This window comes from Pipistrellus kuhlii, unplaced genomic scaffold (assembly GCF_014108245.1).
Source record: "Pipistrellus kuhlii isolate mPipKuh1 unplaced genomic scaffold, mPipKuh1.p scaffold_m20_p_1, whole genome shotgun sequence".
NCBI lineage: Eukaryota > Metazoa > Chordata > Mammalia > Chiroptera > Vespertilionidae > Pipistrellus > Pipistrellus kuhlii.
In genome coordinates this window covers 111,009,776-111,035,852 of record NW_023425404.1, presented here as the reverse complement: position 1 = coordinate 111,035,852, position 26,077 = coordinate 111,009,776, and the positions used below count along the sequence as shown (strand labels likewise).

The 26,077-nt window shown below is 39.2% G+C and overlaps 2 protein-coding genes across 12 annotated transcripts in view; both read right to left on the bottom strand.

The window, feature by feature from the left end:
• The window catches only part of MLLT10 (MLLT10 histone lysine methyltransferase DOT1L cofactor), a 227,516-nt gene that overhangs the window by 193,749 nt on the left and 7,690 nt on the right, over positions 1–26,077 (bottom strand). Inside the window, exon 1 of one of the 11 annotated variants that reach the window (XM_036459742.2) lies at positions 12,993–13,182. The exons of the other annotated variants lie outside the window; for them this stretch is intronic. The gene's annotated coding sequence lies outside the window, so the exon portion shown is untranslated. Of the gene's footprint in view, positions 1–12,992; positions 13,183–26,077 lie in introns of those variants that run through there. 11 annotated transcript variants of the gene reach the window in all.
• LOC118731312 (small nuclear ribonucleoprotein G-like) lies at positions 9,207–9,637 on the bottom strand. Its single transcript, XM_036459816.2, has one exon. It carries the CDS (start codon positions 9,524–9,526, stop codon positions 9,263–9,265), a length of 264 nt encoding a protein of 87 aa, XP_036315709.1. The 5' UTR covers positions 9,527–9,637; the 3' UTR covers positions 9,207–9,262.

Genomic DNA, 26,077 nt, shown 5'->3' with positions numbered 1-26,077 from the left:
AATATATTTTTATTGATTTCACAATGGAAGGAAGAGGGAGAGAGAGAGAAACATCAATGATGAGAATCATAGATTGGCTGCCTCCTGCACTTCCCCTACTGGGGATCAAGCCTGAAATCCAGTCATGTGCCCTGACCAGAAATCTAACTGTGATCCCCTGCTTCATAGGTCGATGCTCAACCATTGAGCCATACCAGCCAAACTACCTCTGTGACTTTCTAAAAAAACTTTCCCTTATTTAAAAAAAAAAAGGGGGGGGGCATACGGGGGTTGTCTAGGGGGAGAAGAGCCCTGGCCAGTGATTTGAGGTCACAGGGCTGATAGCATATACCTAAGTTACGGGTTCAATTTCCATCCCCAGTAGATGTGAAATCACTCACCCAGATGTTTCTCTCTCTCCTTTCTCAGCCTCCATCCCCCACTTCCCCCAACCCTTCCCTTCCTCTTTCCTTATACTCTCTCTCTGAAAAGCAATGGAGAAAATATTCTCTGGTGAAGATTAACAAAATAAAAAAAGACAAAGAAGAAAGAATGAAGCAATTGCATCAAAAACACACAGAAAAACCTTAGGATAAGACTATCAAAGGAGTCAAAGAATTTGTACACCTAAAACAACAAAATGCTGCTGAAAGTATAGATAACATAAATAAATATTCATGGATCAGAAGATCCAATGTTGTTAAGATGTCACCACTATCCAAAGTGATCTTCAAATTCAAGGCAATCCCTACTGAAAATGCCAACATTTTACAAAAGTAGAAAAATGCATTCCCAAAATCCTTGCAGAATATTTGGTCTTGTCCAAAACATCCACAGAGACATCTGATCCACACCAAAATGTGGCACTGTGTGGGAGAACCAAGATGGTGGCATAAGTAAACTCCAATACTCACCAACTCCCACAGCCACCTCAAAATTACTACAACAATACAGAACAAACATCATTCAGTACAACCTGAATGTGGCTGAATGGAAGTACTACAACTAGAGAAGGAAAGTACATCAATACTGATAGGAGGGGCAAAACTAGCTGGTCTGAAACCCATGTGCGGACTTTTTAATCAGGAGGGATATCTCGGCTGCAGAGGCCTCCCTGGGAAGAAAGGGGTCCCAGCCCCACACCAGATCCCCAGTATAGGGTTCCAGGGCTGGGAAGGTATAAAAAATAGTGATGACTATTGTGGATGAGTGACACACGGGCTGCTGGAGACCAAGCAGAGCCTCCCAAAGGGCCAGTGCACAGACTTACCGTATTTTTCGGACTATAAGACGCACTTTTTTTCCCCCAGAAGTGTGTGTGTGTGTGAGTGGGGGGGGGGGGGGGGGGGAGGTCCCTGCGTCTTATGGTCCAAATATAGCCTACACATATACTTTTAAAAAAAAGTTTTTTTACTTGCCCGGCTCTGTGTGGTCTCTGTGTGCTTGCCCGGCTCTAAAATGGTTCTAAATGCTGCTGTTTACTTTACAGGATTGATTACATGTGTTTATGACTGTGATGTTGGGTTTTAATGCACATAAAATATTTTAGGACACTATTTGTTTCAGAATCTTTTTTTCTTCATTTCCCTTCTCTAAAAACTGGTGCGTCTTATGGTCCGGAGCGTCTTATGGTCCGAAAAATACAGTACATGGTCTTGTATCCACTAAGCTCCAGCATCAGGAGACCCAGGAACAAACAGTGAGGAACTGGATTATCTGGCATCGGGGCAGGAACTCAGAGGCAGCTTTCTGCCAAATGGGGGAGCTCACGTGAGTGATTGTTTCTGTATTGACACCTAGCCCATCTCATGCTAAGACCACCCCATTCCAGGGTTGATTGGCAGCCATGTCTGAGTTTCCATCAGCCTGGCTCACATTGGTCACTCCACCCTAGGGGAACCATCCCTGAGACCCCGCCCCATCCCATTTGCAGCCCCACCCAAGCTGTTTGCAGTGGCTTTTCCATATGATGGCTTGTCCCAGCTCAGGCTTCAGGCTTTTCTAAAATCTCTCAAGCAAGCAGCAGTAAGAGGCCCAAGACCTATCACTAGCACCAGCCTATCTTGTCTCAAAGCCAGGCCAACCCAATACAATAGCAGGCCGGCATCTGCAAATCTCTCTATCTCCTACCAGGTGGACCCTAGACATGGCTGACTTTGGACATACCAGGAAGCCCCAGAGCCAGAGCACCCAGTAGACAGCTTCAGATCAAACCAGATTACAACTCTACACATCCACAAGCGACACTCAAGGGACAGACTCAGTGAACACCAAGTCCTGCTCCATAGCGGTGTCTCCCGCATAGCAGCTCTTCCACATAGTTGCAGTTGGTCCTCACAGCCAATTGGCCTGTAGGTTAATTCTTCCCAGTGAGCAATCAAGGTTCAACTACAACAAAACAGTGCACACAGCCCAGAAAGGAGAACACCTAGAGTGCCCAGCTCAAGTGACTGGGGAAGCTGAGGCACTGGGATCTATAAGACACCTACTACACAAGGCCACTATACCAATTCCAGGAGACATAGCAACTCTACCTAATACAAAGAAACAAACACAGAGAAGCAGTCAAAATGCAGAGATTAAAAAAAAAACATGTCACAGGTTAAAGAAACAGAAACAGAATCAAGCAAACTATTGGATACAGAATTCAATGTTATAAAGTTGCTCAAGGATCTTAATGAGAACATCAAGGGACTTAATGAGACTTTCAAGGATCTTAGTGAGAATTCCAAAGACATGAAAAAGGACCAGTCAGAAAATAAGCATACACTACCTGAAATAAATAATAATTTATAGGATTCAACAGTAGAGGATTCCAAAAATTAAATCAACGTTTTGGAATATGAGGAAACAAAAATCACCCAATCAGAAGAAAAAAAGAAAAAAAAATCCAAAATTTATGAAGATAATGTAAGAAACCTCTAGGACAACTTCAAGCATACCAGCATTCGCATTATGAGGGTGCCAGAAGGAGAAGAGAGAGACCAAAATATTGAAAATCTATTTGAAGAAATGACAGAAAACTTCCCCTACCTGGTGGAGAAATAGACTTACACATTCAGGAAGTGCAGAGTCAAACAAGAGGAACTCAAAAAAAAGCACACCAAGACACATAATTAAAATGCCAACGGCTAAAGACAGAGAGAATCTAAAAAGCAGCAAGAGAAAAGCAGTTAATTACCTACTGCAGGGGTCTTCAAACTACGGCCCGCGGGCCACATGCGGCCCGCAGAGGAGTCTGATCCGGCCCGCCGGGTTTTTTGGGCAGTGAGCGCAGCCGAGGTGTTACATTTCGGCCGCCAGGACCTGCATATACACTGTCACTGCACGGCCGCTCGGACCCCTCTGCCTCTTTAAGAGCACAGTGCCTGCTGGGGCTCAGAGCGTGCGACGTGCCGCCGCACAGGCACGTCTGTGCTGTGCTGCGCGGCAATGATGTAAAAAGGCGCCCGCTTCACCCCCAGGCAACGTGGTGTCTGTGTGCTGTGCCTGCCTGTCAGTGAGGTTCTCCTCCTCTCCCTCCACTGCCTTCACCAAAGGTCGGTCGAAAGTGCCATAGAAAGAAATTTTTGCCAGATGGGGGGTTTCTGCCCAATTGGGGGGTGGGGGGTTGGTGACTCATATGAAAATTCCTCTTGGGGGGGGGGGGGGCGTTCGGTGCTGAAATCAAAATTCTGCCAGTTGGGGGGTGGGCGGTGGGGGGTGGTTGGGAGGTCAGGGCTTTGGTGCTGAATTGCCCATATGGAAAATTCTGCCAGTTTTGGGGGGAAGGTGTTCGGTGCTGATATGTGAAATCAAAATTCTGCCAGGTGGGAGGTGGGGGGAGGTTAGGGGTTCGGTGCTGAATTGCCCATATGGAAAATTCTGCCAGTTTTGGGGGGAAGGTGTTCGGTGCTGATATGAGAAATCAAAATTCTGCGGGGGGGGGGGGGGGGGGGGGGGGGGGGGGGGACGACTTAGACCAAGTCTCTTTGTGGAAGAATTGAGACTGACAGCATGCTGCCCCAGCCAAAAGCAGGCCCACAGTTCCCATTGAAATACTGGTAAGTGATCTATTTATAAATGTTCTTCATTTTATTTATATTGTATTTGTTACCTTTTTGCGAAATAAGATATGTGCAGTGTGGGTAGGAATTAGTAGTTCATATAGTCCAGCCCTCCAGCTCTCTGAGGGACCGTGATCTGGCCCCCACTTTAAAAAGTTTGAGGACCCCTGTACTAAGGAGTACCCATACAACTGTCAACTGATTTCTCAAAAGAAACTTTACAGGCCAGAAAAGAGTGGCAAGAAATATTCAAAATGACTAGCAAGGACCTACGATCATGATTATTTTACCCAGCAAAGCTATCATTTAGAATTGAAGATCAGATAAAGAGCTTCACAGACAAGAAAAAGCTAAAGGAGTTCACCACTACCAAAATATTATTACATGAAAAGTTGAAGGGCATGCTTTAAGAAAAGGAAGAAAAAAAGATAAAATATGAGCAATAAAATGGCAACTGAATCTAAATCAAAATAAATGAAAAAGGTATATATTAAACAAAATAAACTAATAGAATCAGAGTGAGACTGACAAATCTCAGAGGGAAGGGGAAGGAGGACTGGGAAGAGATCAATCAAATATCTTAAATGCATATATGCATTACCTAAGGATACAGACAATAGGGTGGTGAAGGCCAATATATCCAATAAGAAGTTACTAGCCAAAATATGTAAGGAACTCATACAAGTAAACATAAAAACAAATCCAATTGAAAAATGGGCAGAGAACCTGAACAGACATTTCTCCAAAGACGTTATATAAAAAAAAAAAAATCAACATCACTGATCATCAGGAAAATGAAAATCAAAACCACAATAAGGTAACACCTTACACCTGTCAGAATGGCTATTATCAAAAAGAACACAAACAATACGTTGGCAAGGATGCAGAGAAAAAGGAACCCTTGTGCAGCCACTATGGAAAATAGCATGAGAGTCCTCAAAAAATTAAAAATAGAATTGCCATATGACCCAGCAATCCCACTACTGGGTATTTATCCTAAGAAATTGAAAACACTAGTTCAAAAAAATACATGCATCCCTGTGTTCACTTCAGCATTTATAACTAGTGACCCAGCATGAGGTATCACACACAGTAGGCTGCCCACAGCTTCCACAAGCTGTGCCACTTCCACGGAAGGTGGGAGGGAGCCACGCTTCAGGAGCCACCACTGCCGCTACCTGTGGGAGCTGGGGGAGGGGTAGGGCAGGATGATCTAGAAGTGCTCCATGCACGCACAGCCTGTTGAACAGTCGTTACTGTGTCATTACATAACAGACAATTTACATATTACTTCTTTATTTGTATAGATAGATAAGTATATATAGAAGCAACTTAGATGTCCAACAATATATGAATAAAGATGTGATATAGATATGATATATATATATGTGTTATATATATAAAATACATATCATATATACATATATGCAATATTATTCAGCCATAAAAAGAATGAGATCTTGCTAACAACAGCAACATTGATGGACCTATAGGATATAATGTGAAGTAAGTCATACAGAAAGATAAATATCATATGATTTCACTTAGATGTAGAATCTAAAAAACAATATAAACTAACAAAGCAAACTCCTAGATATGGAGAACAAACTGATGGTTGCCAGATGGGGGTGAAGAGATGGGCAAAAAAATATAGGATTAAGTATAAACTGCCAATTATTAAATTAGTCATGGGATGTAAAGTATACCATAGGAAATATATAGTCATTGATATGATAATAACTATATCTGATATCAAATGGGTACTAGACTTATGGTGATCACTTCGTAAGGCATATATATGTCTAATTACTATACTGTACACCTGAAGCTAATATAATACTGTATGTCAACTATATTTTTAAAATATTTTTTTGTTCTGGATAAAGGCATTGATGATGGTTATATATCATTGTGAATTTACTTAATGCCACTGAATTACACACTCAAAAATGGTTAACATGCATATATGCATTGTTGTGTATATTTTATCAGAATTAAAAAATGAAAACTGCCAAAACCAGTTGGGCTCAGTGGATAGAGCATCGGCCTGCGGACTCAAGGGTCCCAGGTTCGATTCCGGTCAAGGGCATGTACCTTGGTTGTGGGCACATCCCCAGTTGGGGGTGTGCAGGAGGCAGCTGGTTGATGTTTCTCTCTCATTGTTTCTAGCTCTCTATCACTCTCCCTTCCTCTCTGTAAAAAATCAATAAAATACTTATTTTTTTAAAAATGAAAACCTAATGCCCTAGCAGATTTGGCTCAGTGGATAGAGTAAATTGGTGCAGTCACTAAGTAAAATAGTGTGGCGGTACCTCAACAAATTAAAAATGGAGCTGAAACCGGTTTGGCTCAGTGGATAAAGCGTCAGTCTGCGGACTGAAGGGTCCCAGGTTTGATTCCGGTCAAGGGCATGTACATTGGTTGTGGGCACATCCCCAATAGGAGGTGTGCAGGAGGCTCAACTGATGGATGTTTCTCTCTCATCGGTGTTTCTAGCTCTCTATCTCTCTCCTTTCCTCTCTGTAAAAGATCAATAAAATATATTTTTTTAAAAAAGAAAAATATTACACAACAATGAAAATTACTCAACTATATCTACATGCATCAAATAGATGAATCTCAACAGTATTTTATGGAATATAACGAACAATATAAATTGATGAACAAAAACAGATCCAGAGACAGAAACATTGATCAGTCAGTCAAACCTCAGAGGGAAGATAGGGAAGGGTGGAGGTAAGGAGGAGAGATCAACCAAAGGACTTGTATGCATGTGTATAAGCCTAACCAATGGACACAGACAACAGGGGGGTGAGAGCATGAGTGGGGAGTTGGGGGGGGGGGGGTAATGGGGAATAAAGACACATATGTAATACCTTAATTAATAAAGAAATTTTTTAATATGTTTTATTGACTTTTTAGAGTAGGGGTGTCGAACTCAATCAGAGAAGGGGCCAAAATCTAAAATCCAGCCTAAATCGCGGGCCGAATGGTTTACTGAACAGTCATAAACTGTCATTGTGACGGAAACGCAGCGGAGTGCAGTGATGACAGCGCGGTGCGGGCCACATTGCAAGGCCTGGCGGGACGGATTTGGCCCGCGGGCCTTGTGTTTGACACGTGTTTTAGAGAGAGGAAGAGAGAGGGATAGAGAGTTAGAATCATCGATCAGCTGCCTCTTCGCACACCGCCTACCAGGGATGTGCCAAGGTACATGCCCTTGACCGGAGTTGAACCTGGGACCCTTCAGTCCGCAGACAGATGCTCTATCCACTGAGCCAAACCGGTTTCGGCTAAAGAAATTTTTTTTTAAAAACATGGAATATTTGCATTACACCATCCATGTTTGTATTAAGTAAAATTTTAAATTACTTTTCAAAAAATAAATAAAATACAGATTAATATTAATACAGATTAATACAGATAATCAGGAAAGTGTTTCAATTAATACAGATATCAGGAAAGTGTTTCCTTTGTCAAACAGGAATGCAATCAGGGAGAGGCACAACAGGAGTCAAAGGTATGAACAATGCTCTACTTATTAAGTTTGGTAAGTTGTGAATATTCACTTTAATATTTTAACTGTCCATATAGTGGATATACCCTCTTTTCTTGGAATCACATATCTTACAACTAAAAACAAGTTAAGGAAATCACACACACACACACACACACACACACACACACACACACACAGAGTAAATGAAATGCACAGGGTTGGCCCAAAGAAACTAGGAGTCTTTGAAAAAGACTAAAGTATTAATCCTTTCATAGCTTATAATATACTAGGTTAATAATGCAGATTTTTTCAATAGATAGTTACACATATGTTGATATATATTCAATTTGATATGTATGATAATTTGTATTGACAGCAAGTTTCAAAACATCTTAAGTCAAAGTTTCTGAAGATATTAACATCATAGATATTTTTACGCTTAAAAATGTCGAATTTCATGCCCAAAAAGAGCATCTGCAGCAAGTTTGGTTTGTTTTTTTTAATATATATTTCTTTATTGATTTCAGAAAGGGAGAGGGAGAGAGAAACATCAATGATGAGAATCATTGACTGGCTGCCTCCAGCACATCCCCTACTGGGGATCGAGCCCGCAATCCAGGTATGTGCCCATGACCGGAATCGAATCTGGGGCCCTTCAGTCTGCAGGTTAACGCTCTATCCACTGAGCCAAACCAACTAGGGCTGCAGCAAATTTTAATTCATTACTTTATTTTGAAGAAAAGTGCTGCTGAAAGTTAAAGTATACTTCAGGAAGCTTATGGTGAACATGCTTCAATTTAAGATACTTGTGAACAATGGTTTAAACGCTTTTGAAGTGTGAAAGACAAAGAACATTCAGGTCAACCAAAAAAGTTTGAAGACTAACAATTACAAGCATTATTGGATGAAGATGTGTCGAACACAAAAACAACTTGCAGAAAGATTAAATGTTGTTCAGCAAACAATTTTAAAGGAAGGAAAATGGGTGCCATATCAACCGAATGAAAGACAAATGGAAAACCGAAAAGTCATCAGTAAAATGTTATTTCAATGGCAGAAAAGAAAGTCTTTTTTGCATCGAATTGTGACTAGCGATGAAAAGTGGATTTATTTTGAGAATCCCAAACGCACAAAATCATGGGTTGATCAAGGTCAACCATCAACATCGACTGCAAGGCCAAATCACTTCGGAAAGAAGACAATGCTCTGCGTTTGGTGGGATCAGGAAGGTGTGGTGTATTATGAGCTTCTAAAACCAGGTGAGAAACTGTTAATACTGATACCTACCAACAACAAATAATCAATTTGAACCACTCTGATTGTAAAATGACCAGAATGGACCAGAAGACACGGCAAAGTAATTTTGCTTCATGATGACATACCATCACACACTTCAAAACCAGTTAAAGACACATTAAAACATCTTGCCTGGGAAGTATTAACCCATCCGCCATATTCACCAGACCTTGCTCCTTTAGATTACCACTTGTTCCAATTGATGGCACAAGCACTTTCTGTGCAGCACTTCAAAACATACGAAGTGGAAACTTGGGTCTCTGAATGGTTTGCCTCAAAACAAGTAAAGTTCTATTGGGATGGTATCCACAAATTAACTGAAAGATGGGGGAAATGTGTAGCTAGCGGTGGACATTACTTTGAACAAAGCACTGTTTTTTTTTAATCAATACGAAAGTTTATTTAACAAAAATTCAATGTGAAAATGGACAAGATTCTATTTTTATATTGTAGCAAAACAGGTGCTGTGGAGAGGGGACGTGTGGAAGCAGTTGATTTCTCTGGTAACTACAGCCATTCCTTCCAAGGCTTCTAACATCATGATACTATTTCCTTGTATAACCACCATTCCAATATTGTTCTGTTGTCCACCAGTTGCCATCTCCACACATTCATTTATCACAAGATTCATAAAGTGATCAAATTCCTGCAATATTCCTTGGACTTGTCTGCCACCATTTAATTTCAATGATAACTTCTTGTCCATAAATTTTTTTTAACTTGGGAGGGTGAGCTTTTGCTCATGGTGTCCAAGCAAGCTCAAATATACTTCCAAAAGGAATTCATGGCCTCTCTGGCGCTCCTGAGGTAGGCCTGGCATTTTTTTTACAGAGAGGAAGGGAGAGGGATAGAGTTAGAAACGTGGATAAGAAATAAACATTGATTCAGCTGCCTCCTATACACTCCCTACTGGGGGTGTGCCCACAACCAAGGTACATGCCCTTGACCAGAATCGAACCGAGGACCCTTCAGACCTCAGGCTGACGCTCTATCCACTGAGCCAAACCAGTTAGGGCTGAATAAAGCACTTTTGATGTTTCTCTTGAAATTAACATGTGTTCTTTGAATACAAAATTCGAATTAACTGTAACACCTGGTATGACTATTTGCTCAAATAATACAAACATACTTTGACATATATTATCCATAAATCAAAGAAGACCAAAGGATGGTATATGTTTAGAAGAGAAAGCACAGAGATTATCCCAAAAAATCAGTTAGCAAAAGCAGTTAAACATAATTATTAGTCATGTGTTACCAAATAAGATGTAAAAAACTTCTAGAAAATCTAAGTAAAATGAAACTTTCCTGAACTGAGATACAACTCATCAAAATATTTCCATCTAACTTTAAAGATATGAAGAATATCCTCCTTTTTTCCCCCAAAAGAGAGGACATATGTAATACTTTCAACAATAAAGAAATATTTTTTTCAAAAAAAAAAAATGCCTGGCCTGCTTGGCTCAGGGATTGAGCATTGACTATGAACCAGGAGGTCACAGTTGATTTCCAATCAAGGCATATGTCTGGGTTGCAGGCTCAGTCCGCAGTAGAGGGTGTGCAGGAGGCAGCCGATCTATGATTCTCTCTCATCCTTGATGTTTCTGTCTCCCTCTCCCTTTCTCTCTCTAAAAATCAATAAAAATATTTAATAAATAAATAAAATTTAAAAGAGAAAAATATTATAAAAACAAACAGAATAAAATAAGAACAAGGGGTTTAAAACATACACATACAATAGCAGAAACTAATAAACCTCCAAAAAGATCCAACCATGAAGGAATACAGTAAACCCTCAATTTTGCAGAGCTTAATTTAATAGACATCAAATTTAACGAACAAATATTCTTGTTTTATGTCATATGTGAAAATTAACACCCCATTAATTTTAAAATGCTTTTAAGCAAGATTTGCTTATAATTAAATTAACAAATTATTTTTTAAACGCATTTTAGTGAATAGTCCCTATGTTGGAAAAAAAAACACTAATTTCATTGACCTAAAAAAATTTCATATCTAGAACTATAATCATTATATTTAAATCCAAGATTCAACACTTGTAAACAATGTTTGGGGAATGATTAGCACATGACCATACAGCATTTTCAGTGGTAATTGGTGGAGTGACTTTCTGCAGCAGTTCCAGCCATGCCCTACCCACCCATGTGTATTTGTTTACTCTCAGTGACAGGTGATTGTATTCATTTACTAGCTCTATCAGTATAAATTTAAAATTACTGTAATGAAATTAAACTTTCATACATACTTAATTTTAATTATACATAAGTAAAATCAGGTAAATTAATTTGTCAATTTTTTAGCATAATATTCGGAAAAACCTCTTATTATATAATAGACTTGGCTTTTAACGGACATCCCCCCTCACCCAAATTAGTCCATTATAGTGAGATATTACATACATATACATACATACATACACACACACACACACACACACACACACACACACATATATATAATTGATTTCAGAGAGGAAAGGAAAAAGAGATAGAAACATCAATGATGAGAATCATTAATTGGCTGCCTCCAGCACACCACAGGGAATAGAACTCACCAACCAGGTATGTTCCTTGACTGGGAATCGAAAATTGATCTCCTGGTTCATAGGTCACCGCTCAACCACTGAGCCATGCCAGTCAGGTTATATTGAGATTTTACTATAATATCCATAGAGCTGATATATTATATTTCCTATTTTCATTTTTACCCTAATCTAAAATATCAAGACGAAGATAGTCACATATACATGTGTCTTAACACTTCTGGTTACTCTCTTGAATGTTATAGCATAGCACTTAAAAGAGTATCATCTCTGGAGAACAGCATGTAAAAAAATATTTTGGGGTTCTTAGTTTACTCAGAGTTATGTAGAAGATGGAGTAGGGGAAGTGAAAACAGAGCAGTAGGGACGAGGTACTGGGAAAAGAACAGTTTACATCACATTAGGGTAGCTTTAGTTTCTACTGGCTCTAGATAAATCCCACCAAAAATTTCTAACCCTATTGAATAACTACAGAACTAGAATTTTTAGTGTTGGGGGTGAGGGTGGGAGGTGTTTATCCAGCCATATACTATGCAAAAATTAAATTCGTAAGTGGACATAACATACTTTTAGTGAAAATACCGTGGACAAGAAAAAGACATCTTCCCTTCACTAATAGTTAAGAGACACTCCAGTATATCTGGAAACAATAATCATATTTGCTTTGTAGAAGAAAATTTTGAAACAGAAAAGGGAGTTCACTATATGTGTAATATGCTATCTTTTTGTAAAAAAGAAAAACAAAAGTCTATTACATAATAGACTTTTATATAAGCATGTTCATACATAGAGAAGCCAGTAAAATAAATTTTTAAAAAAATTACAATGGGAAATTTGAAAACAAAACTGGGGAAATAACAGAGATTTAGGAGGAAGAACTTCCACTGTGTATTTTGAACTGTATCATCTTATCAAAAATTAAATAAGTAATTTAAACTGCTGCAATAATCTAGACCAAAAATAAATAAATAAATAAGGCTAGAGAAGTAGATAAATTACATTTAAGATGCCTGTGATACCTAAATAGTAGTAGATAACCAGGAGGCAACTGCAAATATAGATCTGCAGACTAGAAAAAAGTTATTCAGGTGATACAGATGCCTAGAGGCATATATAAGCATACCTAAGTTTACCTCAAGTGAAGTAATCAAATAAACAGGCCAGAAAAGTAATCATGTAAGTTCAGCTCTTAAAGAAATAATGAATACTAAATGGGAATCCAAAAAAGCAATATTTAAAGATACCAGAGAAGAAAGCAGCTTCTCAGAAATCTTGAGAGACTCTTGCAAGAAAGATCAACTGATCAGTTTTAAATGCTGAAAGTAGATCAAGTAGAATAAAAACTGAAAGAAAATTTTAGACATAACCATTTAAAGTTAACAAAATCAATCGAATGTTGGACTTATGAGACAAATATAACGGTTTGAAGAGTGAATGAACAGGAAGGAGTCTGTGGTATTTTATGAAAATTTATTACATTAGTTTTTTTAGAAAAGGATTTGAGGTAGCCTACAAATAAGGGACCAATTTTATAATAATAAAAAAATAGAAAAATGAACTTTGAAAGCCAATATGAGGGACATCCCCTGATTTAGGGAAACTCTCTTACCCCTGACTCCAACTATGTAGTTCTAGTGAGGGTTGTCATTCATAGTACCCTCCCCACTCCAGCCACAGGGATGTTGAGTACATGATCCAAGACAGGCCAATCAGAGTCCTTCCCAGGATTCTTCAAGAGAGCCCCTTCTTCTGGTTGAAGGGGCTAGGAAGATGAGAGCCAAGAGCTGCCAGCAGTCATCGTTCCCGCCTCATGAGGTAGAGAGTCTGTAGTATGAGAGAATGAAATCAACACGCAAAGAAACAGAGATAAGAGGTGAAGTTCTAAACCCCACAAGAGGAAGATGAGGAGGGAACAACTATACTAATAATCAGATAAATAAAACTGATGTAACTAAAGACCTGATTTGGTTCTAAGCTGCCTGGTAACCAAAACAAAAGGAAAAACAGAATGTGTGTCACAGAGCTATCAAAAAGAAGGAAATACATCAGATCCTCAAGGGAGACAATATTCTTTATGCTAAATTATTAAAAGAAATTCTTGTACATGGATCTTTATATAATGCTCACTGAAAGATAAAAGGTCCCTGATGAGAGTGTTTAGCAATTGCAGACTTCATATGCTATTGTTTAAAATGAAAATTAAGCCTGGCCAGGAGCTTAGTTTTATGGGCTCAATGGTTGAACAACGACCTATGAATCAGGAAATTACAGTTGATTCTTGGTCAGGGCACATGCCCAAGTTTCAGACTGGATCTCCAGTATGGAACCAGGAAGCATCCAATCAATGATTCTCTCTCATCACTGATGTTTCTCTTTTCCCTTCTCTCCCCCTCTCCCTTCCTCTCTGAAATCTATAAAAATCTATTTTAAAAATAAAATAAAATGAAAACTAAGTTATATCTCCATCATTAAGCACAACTACAGTTAAGACTATAAAAAGAAGTTGAAGAAGTAAAGATAGCAAATGGTGTTATTCTTCCAGAAGTTTGCTAGTGAACAAAGAAAGACAGAAAGGTGAAAAACATGAAGGGAAAGTAGAATCCATAGGAAGATTCAAAAATGTTTGTGAGCTGACTGGGGAGAAAGTAAAAATGACAGACCAAAAAATAAAACAAGTCCTTGAAAGAAATGGGAAAAGACAACATCACTGCTATAGGTACTAGCATTTAATTCTACTTAAAAACTACCTTCTCTCCTTCCTAATAACCCACTAAAATATATAAAAAGGGCATAAAACCACATAAACAAAAAGAACAAAAGGGAAGACAACTATAAAGTTTTGCAAGCTAAGAAGGAGACAAGTATAGTAAATGACTTATCAGATCAGAAAAAGTTGCTGCAATAAGACAAGCCCAAAGGCAATATATCTTGGACCACAGAGCATGTGAAACTGAACTTTAGGCACCAGGCATCCTGGGGCAGGGAGTTGTACAATCGTAGTGATGGTGTATGTACCTGGGAGGGGTGGGTTCACGTAAGGCTAAAAACAGAGAGAAATGGGTATAAACTGAAAAATAATCACATACCTCCCTCCCAATCTCCTTCTACACTCCACATTACCTGTCTCTTGCCCATACTAAAAAGAGTAAAGGAGGAAATCTGGAGTTGGAGACACCAGGCACAGCTAAGAAAAGGGATATCATACTGAAAAAGTAACTAAGAACCTAATTCTAAATAGTGAAAGTACAACAACTACCTGGCTCAAAAAATATTGGTAACTAAGTTGGTCAATCCTAAATGGATGATTTTCCTCTAAATAAACTAACCTAATTGGTGGTCTCCTAATAGAAGAACCCAGCTAAATCACTTTTAATGAAGCCAACCAGCCAATACTCCCTGCCCATACACAGAGCTTCCAATCCACTCTTTCTAAATTTGATGGCTAAGAGTGACCAGATTTTTAAGCAAAGTCTTTAACAAGACTGGCCAAAACAAATAGTGTAGAGAAACTAATATAGAGAGTCCCAGGAGCAGAAAAAAACTGAAACAAAACAAAAATAACCATCTGATTAATAGAGGTAAGAGAAAATACTGCACCAAGAAACAAAATCAGCCGGGACCAGTTTGGCTCAGTGGATAGAGCGTCGGCCTGCGGACTGAAAGGTCCCAGGTTCGATTCCGGTCAAGGGCATGTACCTTGGTTGCGGGCACATCCCCAGTAGGGGGTGTGCAAGAGGCAGCTGATCGATGATTCTCTCTCATCGATGTTTCTAACTCTCTCTCTCCCTCTCTGTGAAAAATCAATAAAATATATTTTTTTTTAAAAATCAGAAAATGAAAATAAGAAGCATTCAAAGAGCATAAAAGAGCCCTTGAAAATTAACTGGAATAGAATTCAGGAATTTAAGTATGGTAAAAGTTTGGAAGATAACATAAAGAACTACTTCAGAAAGTAGGACAAAAATAAACACAAAATATAAAATATTAGGTTAATTCAAATGGCCCAACATCCAAATAAAAAAACATACAAAAAAAGCCAGCAAGGACAACATAACTGAGGAAATTATCAAAGAAATAACTCAAAAACATTTCTAACTGAAATGTTCTCCAATATGATTTACTAAAACAAAAGGGCCACTATGTATCCAGTGTAATGATTAAGGAAAAGCACACTACCATGGTAAGTATCAGAGCCCTGGCTAGTGTGGCTCAGTTGGTTGCATATTGTCCCATGCACCAAAAAGTCACCAGTTGGATTCCCAACCTGGGGATATGGGCACCATCCCCACAGGAGGGCTTGCAGAAGGCAGCTAATCTATGTTTCTCTCTCTCTCTCTCTCTCTCTCTCTCTCTCTCTCTCTCTCTCTCTCTCTCTCTGCCTTCCTTCCTTCCTTCCTTCCTTCCTTCCTTCCTGTCTCTCTCTCTCCTCCTCTCTCCCTCTCTCCCTCTCTCCCCCTCTCTCTCTCTCTCCCCCTCTCTCCCTCTCTCCCCCTTTTCCTTCTTCTCTAAAACCAATAAAAAGCCCAGCCAGCGTGGTTCAGTGGTTGAGCATCAATCTATGAATACCAAATATTCGATTCCCAGTCAGGGCACATGCTCAAGGTTGCAGGCTTGATCCCCAATAAAGGGTGTGCAGGAGGCAGCCAATCAATGACTCTCTCATCGCTGATGATTCTATCACTCTCCCTCTCACTTCCTTTCTTAAAATCAGTAAAAATATTTTTTTTTAAAAATAAACAAAAACATGTAATATCAGAAATAAGGTCGATAAGGAAAAAATATTAAATCCAAAGAGAACAATCACATATAAAATATTAGAAATCAGAACTTTGTGGGACTTAACAACAAAAATACTGAAACTTAAAAAGCAATGGAGAAATATCTTCAAAATTCTGAAGGGAAATTATTACCAAATATTCTACTCAACCACACTATCAATCAATCAAGATGGTAAAACTATAACATACAAAATATTTTTTTAAAGTGTCCTTTTTTTAAAATATATTTTATTGATTTTTTACAGAGAGGAAGGGATAGAGATAGAGAGCTAGAAATGTCGATGAGAGAGAAACATCGACCAGCTGCCCCTTGCACACCCCCCACCAGGGATGTGCCCTCAACCAACATACATGCCCCTGACTGGAATCGAACCTGGGACCTTTCAGTCCGCAGACCGACGCTCCACCACTGAGCCAAACCGGTTTCGGCAATAACATACAAAATATTTAAAAATTTCTTTCTCATACACCTTTTCCTATGAAGCTGCTAGAAGATTTACCAGCCAAAACAAGAAAAATAAAACATTAAAGAAAAAATGGGGGAGTGAAGGTTTAGAAAACAAGGATTCAAAATAAGCAAAAAAAAACTCCCAAGATGATAGCAAAGAAAGTTCCAGGCCTAAGAGAAACAGCCCAAATGGGAGCAGAGGAGATGGTACTTAGAGGAAGGTCTCCCAGTTTAAAAGGAAAGTAGGAAGAGGGAAAAGTAGAGGAGGGAGAAGAAGAAGGAGAGAAGAGATGTTGGCAAAGAAAGGAGAAGAGCAAAAGAGAAAGAGGAGAGAGAAAGGGGAGAAGAGAGGAAGACAGGAAGAGAAAAAGGAGGAAGAGGAGATGATGAAGAGAGGTCAAGGGTCAAGAAAAGGAAAAAAGTAGGTAAAGAAAATAAAATTTGAATTTATAGACTACCTAACTCATTAACCAAATAGAAAATTATATGAGGAGAATCCAAGATGGCTGCACAGGTAAACACCTAGCCACAGCTGCACACAACAATTTCAATAAAATACAACTAAAATATAAAATGAACATTACCCAGAACTACAGGAAAGTCGACTGACTGGAAATTCTACAACGAGAAGCAAGGAGAAAACCAGAAGGAAGCGCGGAGGAGCTGGAAAAGCCTAAGGTACGGAGACGCGCACGGAGAGGACAGAGCTGGAGAGGAGGAGGCCGAGTGCCTGGCTGGCATTCCCTAGCAGGAAGGAGATAAAAGCTCCGACTGTGCTGGGCCCCAGTTCCAACTGCTCTGAACCCCAGTTCTAGGCCAGACCCCCGGGACCCAGGCTCACACAGAGGGAGCTGGGCTGTAAGGCGGAACCCCGGGGGAGCGGAGAAAGATCTCAGAGGCGCGCACATTGCCCACAGAGAAGGGCCGGCCGGCTGTGCCGCGGGATTGCCCTGGCGGGAAGGAGACAGGGGCTCCAGACTGCTCTGAACGCCACCTCCAACTCCACTTCCAACTGAACTGAACCCCAATACCGGGCTCATTGGGGGAGAGCCTAGTGTTTGATAGCAGGTAAAAATCTAGGGCACCTTTCTCTCAGAGGCGCTTGTAAATGAGTATTGAAGGACCCTGAGACTCAGGAGCCGCATAGGGTGGGGCTGACTGAAGCCAAAGCTGTAGGCTCCACCCTGAAACCGCCCCCCCTCCCGCCCCATCAGGGAAGCTGTGAAAATGCCAAGACAAACTAGATCACAAACGAAAGAAATGGAGGACAAAAGCGACTGGATATAGAGTTCAAATCTACGCTTATAAGGTTTTTCAAGAATTTCCTAGAAAAGATCGATAAGACCTATGAGGAGATGAAAAGGGATCAACTAGAATTAATAAGGAATCAACAAGAAATGATAAGGAATCAACAAGAAATAAAGAATACATTGTCTGAAAAAAAAATGTTATACAGAGCCCTAAAAACAGATTGGAAAATCGCAAGAATCAAGTCAAAGATTTGGAACATAAAGAGCCAGAAGACACTCTTCCGCAGAAGCAAGAAGGCAAGAGAATCCAGAAAATTGAAGATAACGTAAGTAACCTCTGGGACAACTTCAAGCGAACCAACATCAGAATTATGGGGGTCCCAGAAGATGAAAGAGAGCAAGATATTGAAAACTTACTGAAACAAATAGTGATAGAAAACTTCCCCCACCTGGTAAAAGAATTAGACTTACAAGTCCAGGAAGCGCACAGAACTCCAAACAAAAGGAATCCAAAGAGGACCACACCAAGACAAATCATAACTAAAATTAGAAGAGCATGCCGAAATTTGGCTCAGTGGTAGAGCATCGATCTGCGGACTGAAAGGTCCCAGGTTCGATTCTGGTCAAGGGCATGTACGTTGGTTGCAGGCATATCCCCAGTAGGGGAAGTGCAAGAGGCAGCTGGTCGATGTTTCTCTCTCATCGACGTTTCTAACTCTCTCTCTCCCTTCCTCTGTAAAAAAATCAGTAAAAAATATATTTAAAAATAAATAAATAAAAATAAAAATAAAATTAGAAGAGCAAAAGACAAAGAGAAAATATTAAAAGCAGCAAGAGAAAAGCAGGCAGTTACCTACAAAGGAGCACCTATAAAACTGTCAGCTGATTTCTCAACAGAAACCATGCAGGGCAGATGGGAATGGCAAGAAATATTCAAGGTGATGAATAGTAAGAACCTATAGCCAAAGATAATCTATCCAGCAAAGCTATCACTCAGAATTGAAGGTCAGATAAAGAGCTTCACTAATAAAAAAAAGCTAAAGGAGTTCATCACCACCAAACCAGAATTATATGAATTGCTGAAGGGGTTCTTTCGGAAGAGAAAGTAAATAAAGATAAAAATTATGAACAACAAATATGTAACTATCAACAAGTGAATCTAAAAACCAAGGAAATTTAAAAAAGAAATCTGATTAACAATATTAACTGGTGAATATAACAGAAATCAGAGGTATGGAAGGGGAGTGAACTGACGATTCTTGGGGAAAAGGGGAGAGAGGGTTGTGGGAAGAGACTGAACATAAACTGTGCACCTATGGATGAGGACAGTGGGGGGTAGGGAAAGGGCAGAGGGTGGGGTGGGAACCTGGTGGAGGAGAGCAATGAAAGGGGGGGGGGGTGTGAGGAACATTTGTAATAATATGAACAATAAAAATTTATTTAAAAAAGAAAATTATATGAAGAAAACAATCAGTATACTTTGCTTAAAAATTAACAAAACATTTAGTCATAACAATGTAAATATTATTTAGTATTACTGATTTAACCAAAATATGTGATACAGTAAAACACAACATCTAAAAATATGTCAAATATTGATGTTTAAACATTCATTTTAGGAATATAGAAGTACAACCAAAGAACTTGTGTGCATGCATATGAGCCTAACCAGTAGTCACGGAAAACAGTGGGGTGGAGACATGCGTGGGGAGGAGTTTGGGAATAGGGGGATGAGGACAAATATGTGATACCTTAATCAATAAAGAAATTAAAAGAAAAAGGAAGAGCTGAAACCGGTTTGGCTCAGTGGATAGAGCGTTGGCCTGCAAACTGAAGGATCCCAGGTTCAATTCCAGTCAAGGACATGTCCCTTGGTTGCGGGCACATCCCCAGTGGGGGGTGTGCAGGAGGCAGCTGATCGATGTTTCTCTCTCATTGATGTTTCTAACTATCCCTCTCCCTTCCTCTCCGTAAAAAAAATCCATAAAATATATTTAAAAAAAAAAAAAGAATGAAACAGCAAGATACTATTTTGTGTGTAAAGAGTAGCTTTTGGTACTACCTGACTTTGACTATGTGCATAACACTTTGATAAACATAAAGTCTAAACCAAAAAAATGGAATAAATAGGAACCATATGCTGGGCAATGTATCTTACAAAGATAGCATATGTTTTCATATTTCTTACTAGTTATGTAGGCATGTTAGAAAAGGATACAGCCAGGCTGGCATGGCTCAGTGGTTGAGCATTGACCTGTGAACCAGGAGATCATAGTTCAACTCCCAGTCAGAGTACATGCCCGGGCTGTGGGCTCCATACCCAGTGTGGAGCATGAAGGAGGCAGCCTATCAATGATTCCCTCTCATCACTGATGTTCTGATGTTTCTGTCTCTCCCTCTCCCTTCCTCTCTGAAATCAATAAATATATTGGAGGGGCGGAGGGAAGGGGAGAGAATACAAACATATATTAAACACTTACTTCAGGTCAACCTAAGTTATGCTAGCCTTTTCTCACAGTAAAAGAAAGGAATCAAGAAGAGTCAACAAAAATTGGCTACTTGCTGAAACTGGTTTGGCTCAGTGGATAGAGCGTCAGCCTGTGGACTGAAGGGTCTCGGGTTCGATTCTGGTCAAGGGCATGTACATTGGTTGTGGGCACATCCCCAGTAGGGGGCGTGCAAGAGGCAGCTAATCGATGACTCTCATCGATTTTTCTAGCTCTCTATCTCTCTCCCTTCCTCTCTGTGAAAAATCAATAAAATATATATTTTTTTAAATTGGCTACTTATTATTTGATCTATGGGGTTAAACACTAATCTCTTAATTTTTTAAAATCTCCTTTTTCAAAAAACACCCTCTTTAACCTCAACACAGACAACAGGATGAAGGAAATTAGACTGTAAGTTATATGACTATCTCAACTTTTGACTTTTCTCTTCTTACTGCCTCTGAGTCTTAATTTCCCAAAGAATAAATTTCTAGAGAACACTGAATTGCAAGAGTGGGGTCAACATGCACTCAAAGATCAGACATATTTTATTGATGCCATACTCAGCAGTGAGTTTTTTATTCATTCTGGAAAATCTTCCTAATTTTCAACCTGCAAACTTTTTAAGATTCTGCATTTTACATGTGTGTGATTTCCGTAGTGTTATCAATGTTTTTATAAATACTTAATATGTATTTCTACTTAGCTTAATTCCAACTATTTTGTAGTACTTCAATGAAACAGTCTACACATTGCAAAAATTAAGTAAATAAATAAAATCTCTTTCAAAGCTACAGGAACTTAAGATAATATACTGAATTTTTTTTAAAGCAAATTTTAGATATGACTCAGCAGTAAAAAAGAATGTTAGCAAATGTTTAACTTTGAAGGCATTCCATTTAAAGAATAAGGGCTAAAAAACTTGTACAGAAATAAGAAGAAAAAGTTACTAATCATTTTTTTATTTAAAGTGCAACTAGAGACACCCCACCTGGCTTCTTGCACTCAGAAGTCAAAGGAAAATAAATTTGAAAACAATTTTAAATTTTGTAGATAAAGGTAAATCTCCAGGTGACAGAAATAAAAAAGAACTTAAAGAATGAACATTAGTTGAAACTGCAGCAGTCAATGACGATATCATATCTTATCCCCTAGATGGGGTTGACTATGGCACCAGCATAAACCCTAAATGTGCAGAAGAAGCTCTAACTGGCCTCTCTGCATAAGGACAGGATCTAGGTTAAGGGCCTAAACACCCCCCACTAAGGGGTAGCTGTACTAGAAAAACATGGCCTGGATCACTAAGACTAGAGATAGCTGCATCAAAGTGAGATGCCTCTTCTAGACTTGAGTAGAGGAGTCACCCTAGAAAAAACAGGAAACTCAAGCCTAGGCTAAGAGTGGAATTTTCTGATTTTATTGACTTCAGCAATGGGCCCATATTTTAAAGTCTCTCTAACAATTAAAAGCCAGCAAAATTAAGTATATATTGTTGAGTGGAGTTTACAAGAAAATTTGCTTAAGTGTGTAACTCGGCTGAAAGAAAAACCACTTTTAACCTTACCCTCCCCCTTCTTTCTCCCAGGAACTTCATTCTGCAGTCACAGTAACTATAGTTCCAGCTGCCATGCTATAATTGTGCGGCAATCTTGAAAACGAAAACCATGTGCTAAGGTTGGTTGGTACATTAGTAAGTCAAAAACATCTGATCCCTAGTGACTTCATTGAGTTATCATAAAAGGTTTAAAATGCCTTTCTGAACTCCTTTTCAAAAAAAGAATTTGTAAATTCCTATTTTGTAGAAGTCACTATAATCTGGTATTTACTAACAGCCAAAGGCAAATCTTAACAATTACAGGGCAAATAAAACACTTCCATAGCAACAGCTTCACAAATTCAAGGTTAGAGGAAGAGGAATCCTAAGATTAAAAAAAAAAATCCTAAAGATTAGCTCACAGTAAAAAATCACATAGTATATGAAGAAATCTACCTCCAGAGTTAACAAAGCAAGAGACAAACTTCCAAAATCTCTGAGGAGCTTTAAAATAAGCAGGTTTTCAGGTTTGGTTAGAACATCATTCCCGTATGCCAAGATTGAGGGTTGAATTTCTGGTCAGGTCACAAACAAATCGATGTCTCTCTTCTCTCTTCTTTCTTTCTTTCTTTTTCTCTCTCTCTCTCTCTCTCTCTCTCTCTCTCTCTCTCTCTCTCTCTCTCCCCCCCCCCCCTTCCTCTCTAAAATTAAGTTTAAAAAGGTTTTAAATGTTCAAGTAAAGGAAAGCATATAGTCCTTAAAGCAATAAAAGCAAAATACTATTAATATTAAAAAAACAAGCAGTTGCCTGGCCAGTGTTGCTCAGTGGTTGAGTGCCAACATATGCATCAAGAGATCTGATTCAATTCCTGGTCAGGGCACAAGCCCAGGGTTGTGGGTTTCAGGCTCAATCCCCAGTGGAGGGCATGCAGGAAGCAGTGATTGATGTTTCTTTCACATCGATGTTCCTATCCTTCTCCCTTCTCTCTCTAAAAATCAATAAAAACATATTTTTTTAAACTATACTGTGTTGTATATCTGAAAGTTTGCTAACACTGTAGCAAATCTTAAAAGTTCTCATCAAAAAGAAAAAATATTTACAACTTGTGAGATGATTGATGAATATTAACTTATTGTGGTAGTCATTTTGATACAACATATTTAATATGCTGTACACCTTAAATTAATACGTTATATGCCAATTATATCTCAGTTAAACTGGGAAGAAAAAATATACATAGAAGAGTCTAACAGACACTGAAAGTAAGACTCAGACTGAGGAGAGTACAGAAAGTACATCAACTTAATCTTTTATTATTCCTTTTTAAGTAGAAGAGAAGGTTTGAAGCAAATATCAAAAAGTAACATCTGTTCATTCTGGGTAAGGAATACATATGTATTTAATGTCCTATATTGCTCAGATTTGTGATAATTAAATGTATATTAATATAATTTTATTGGAATTAAATATGATTAATATAGTTAAGTATGTAACTTATATGGTTGTATAGATTTATGGCAATTTGCTTGCATTACATAGCTTCATTAAGCAAAAATTTAAAAATCCTATATAATGATGAGTGAAATAAGCCAGTCAATGAAAGAGAAACACCACATGACCTCACTCATTTATGGATAATAAAGAACATTATAAACTGATGAACCAAAAGATAGGTATAGAGACAGTAAAGCAACAAACAGACTGTCAAATTACTGCGGGGAGGGTAGAGAGATCTGGGGGAGATGAGATCAACCGAAGGACTTGTATGCATGCATATAAGTACCACCTCTGGGGAGGGAGGGCATGTATGGGGGAGGGGGCAATGAAAAGATATGTACACAGATAACAATTTAATAAATAAAAAAACTATGGCCAACAAAAAAAAAAAAAAAGAAAGAAAAAAAAACTATGGCCAAAACCGGTTTGGCTCAGTGGATAGAGCGTCGGCCTGCGGACTGAAAGGTTCCAGGTTTGATCCTGGTCAAGGGCATGTACCTTGGTTGCAGGCACATCCCCAGTGGGGAGTGTGCAGGAGGCAGCTGATCAATGTTTCTCTCTCACTGATGTTTCTAACTCTCTATCCCTCTCTCTTCCTCTCTGTAAAAACTCAATAAAATATATATATTAAAAAAATATATATATGTTGGTGAGGTTGCAGATAAAAAGGAACCCTCGTGCACTGCTGGTGGGAATGCAGACTGGTGCAACCACTGTGAACAGTATGGGGTTTCCTCAAAAAACTGAAAATGGAACTCCATTTGACCCAGTAATCCCACTCCTAGGAATATATCCCAAGAAACTAGAAACACCAATCAGGATATATGCACCCCTATGTTCATAGCAACACAATTTACAATAGCTAGGATTTGGAAACAGCCTAGGTGCCCCTCAGCAGATGATTGGATCAAAAAACTATGGTATATATACACAATGGAATACTATGCTGCCATTAAAAAGAAGGAATTCTCATCATTTGCAGCAACCTGGATGGAATTGTGTTGGAGACCGGGTGTAAGCTGACAGGGTCCTTGCATTCGAGGAGGCTAGCAAGGCTGGCCCCCTATCCACACAGTTTTCCCAGGCTTGTTTGGATGGCTACTATCAGTAGAATGAGAGCAACCTTTCATGGCTTGCCAAGAAGTCTGTAACTATTTACTGAGATTTGCTGTACTAAGAATTTGTCCTTCGGCTCTATCTCTCCTTTAGAGATTAAGAGGAACAAAAAATACATTCCTCTTGACAGACCTCCTATTCAGTGTTTTGTGGATAAAAAGCATTGCACAGTTAATAAACTTGCTACAGTTCCTGGATGACCTGTAGTCCTCCCAACCCCACTCTTCTGTCTGTCTTTCTTTTCTCAATTCCCACCTCCCTACCTCAGCCTGGTTCACCTGCAGCCTGGTTCACCTGCCAGGATGGCCCTGGCAAAATTGGAGAACATCATGCTGAGTGAAATAAGCCAGTCAATAAAAGAGAAACACCACATGACCTCACTCATTTATGGGTAATAAAGAACATTATAAACTGATGAACCAAAAGATAGATATAGAGACAGTAAAGCAACAAGCAGACTGTCAAATTATAGAGGGGAGGGGAGGGAGATCTGGGGGAGATAAGAGATCAACCGAAGGACCAAAACTCTGGGGAGGGAGGGTATGTATTTGGGGGAGGGGGGGGAGACAATGGTAAGATATGTACACAGAGAATAATTTAATTTATAAAAATAAGGAATAAAAAAAATAAAAAATAAATAAATATCCTATATAATAAAAGGCTGATATGCAAATAGTCCCTGTACAGGGAGTTCAACTGGGAGTTTGACCAAGGGGTGGGGCTGGCTGGCCAACCACCTGCAGCCCCTCCCCTCAGCCGAGTCCAGCCTGATTCGGTGGGCTGGCAGGACCCCACTCGTGCACGAATTCGCGCACCAGGTTTCTAATAAAATAATATAACCCTAGATCAATCACTAAAACCTTGACTTTTGATTCCATCTGGCAATTTCTCCCTAACAATGTAAGAAACAAGAAAGCACTGTAATAAAAAGAGGTAAGCAGTAGGAAAAAATTACTGCAGGAAAGAAATAGTCTTTCTTTTAGCGTTAGAATAGCAATATCTAATTAATGCAAATTCTTAATTGGCTTTTGGCCATTTTTTTTTTAAGATTCACTCTCAGCGTGTTTTCGAAGTAGAATGTTTAAAATATAAAATATCCTCACTGTATCTCATTGAAATCATATAAGTAGATAAAATTTCTAACATATCTCTTAAGCTTGGTAATTAAGAACAACAAATACAGCCGAAACCGGTTTGGCTCAGTGGTAGAGCGTCGGTCTGCGGACTGAAAGGTCCCAGGTTCGATTCCGGTCAGGGGCATGTACATTGTTTGCGGGCACATCCCCGGTGGGGGGTGTGCAGGAGGCAGCTGGTCGATGTTTCTCTCTCATCGACGTTTCTAGCTCTCTATCTTTCTCCTTTCCTCTCTGTAAAATATCAATAAAATATATTTAAAAAAAGAACAACAAATACACCCTGTTTTGGCTCAGTGGATAGAACGTAGGCCTGAGGACTGAAGGATCCCAGGTTCGATTCTGGTCAAGGGCATGTGCCTTGGTTGCGGGCACAACCCCAGTGGGAGGTGTGCAGGAGGCAGCTGATAGATGTTTCTCTCTCATTGATGTTTCTAACTCTCTATCC

Coding starts and splice junctions, on each gene's coding strand:
- LOC118731312 (XM_036459816.2), bottom strand. CDS start 9,526: ATGGACAAGAAGTTATCATTGAAATTAAATGGTGGCAGACAAGTCCAA.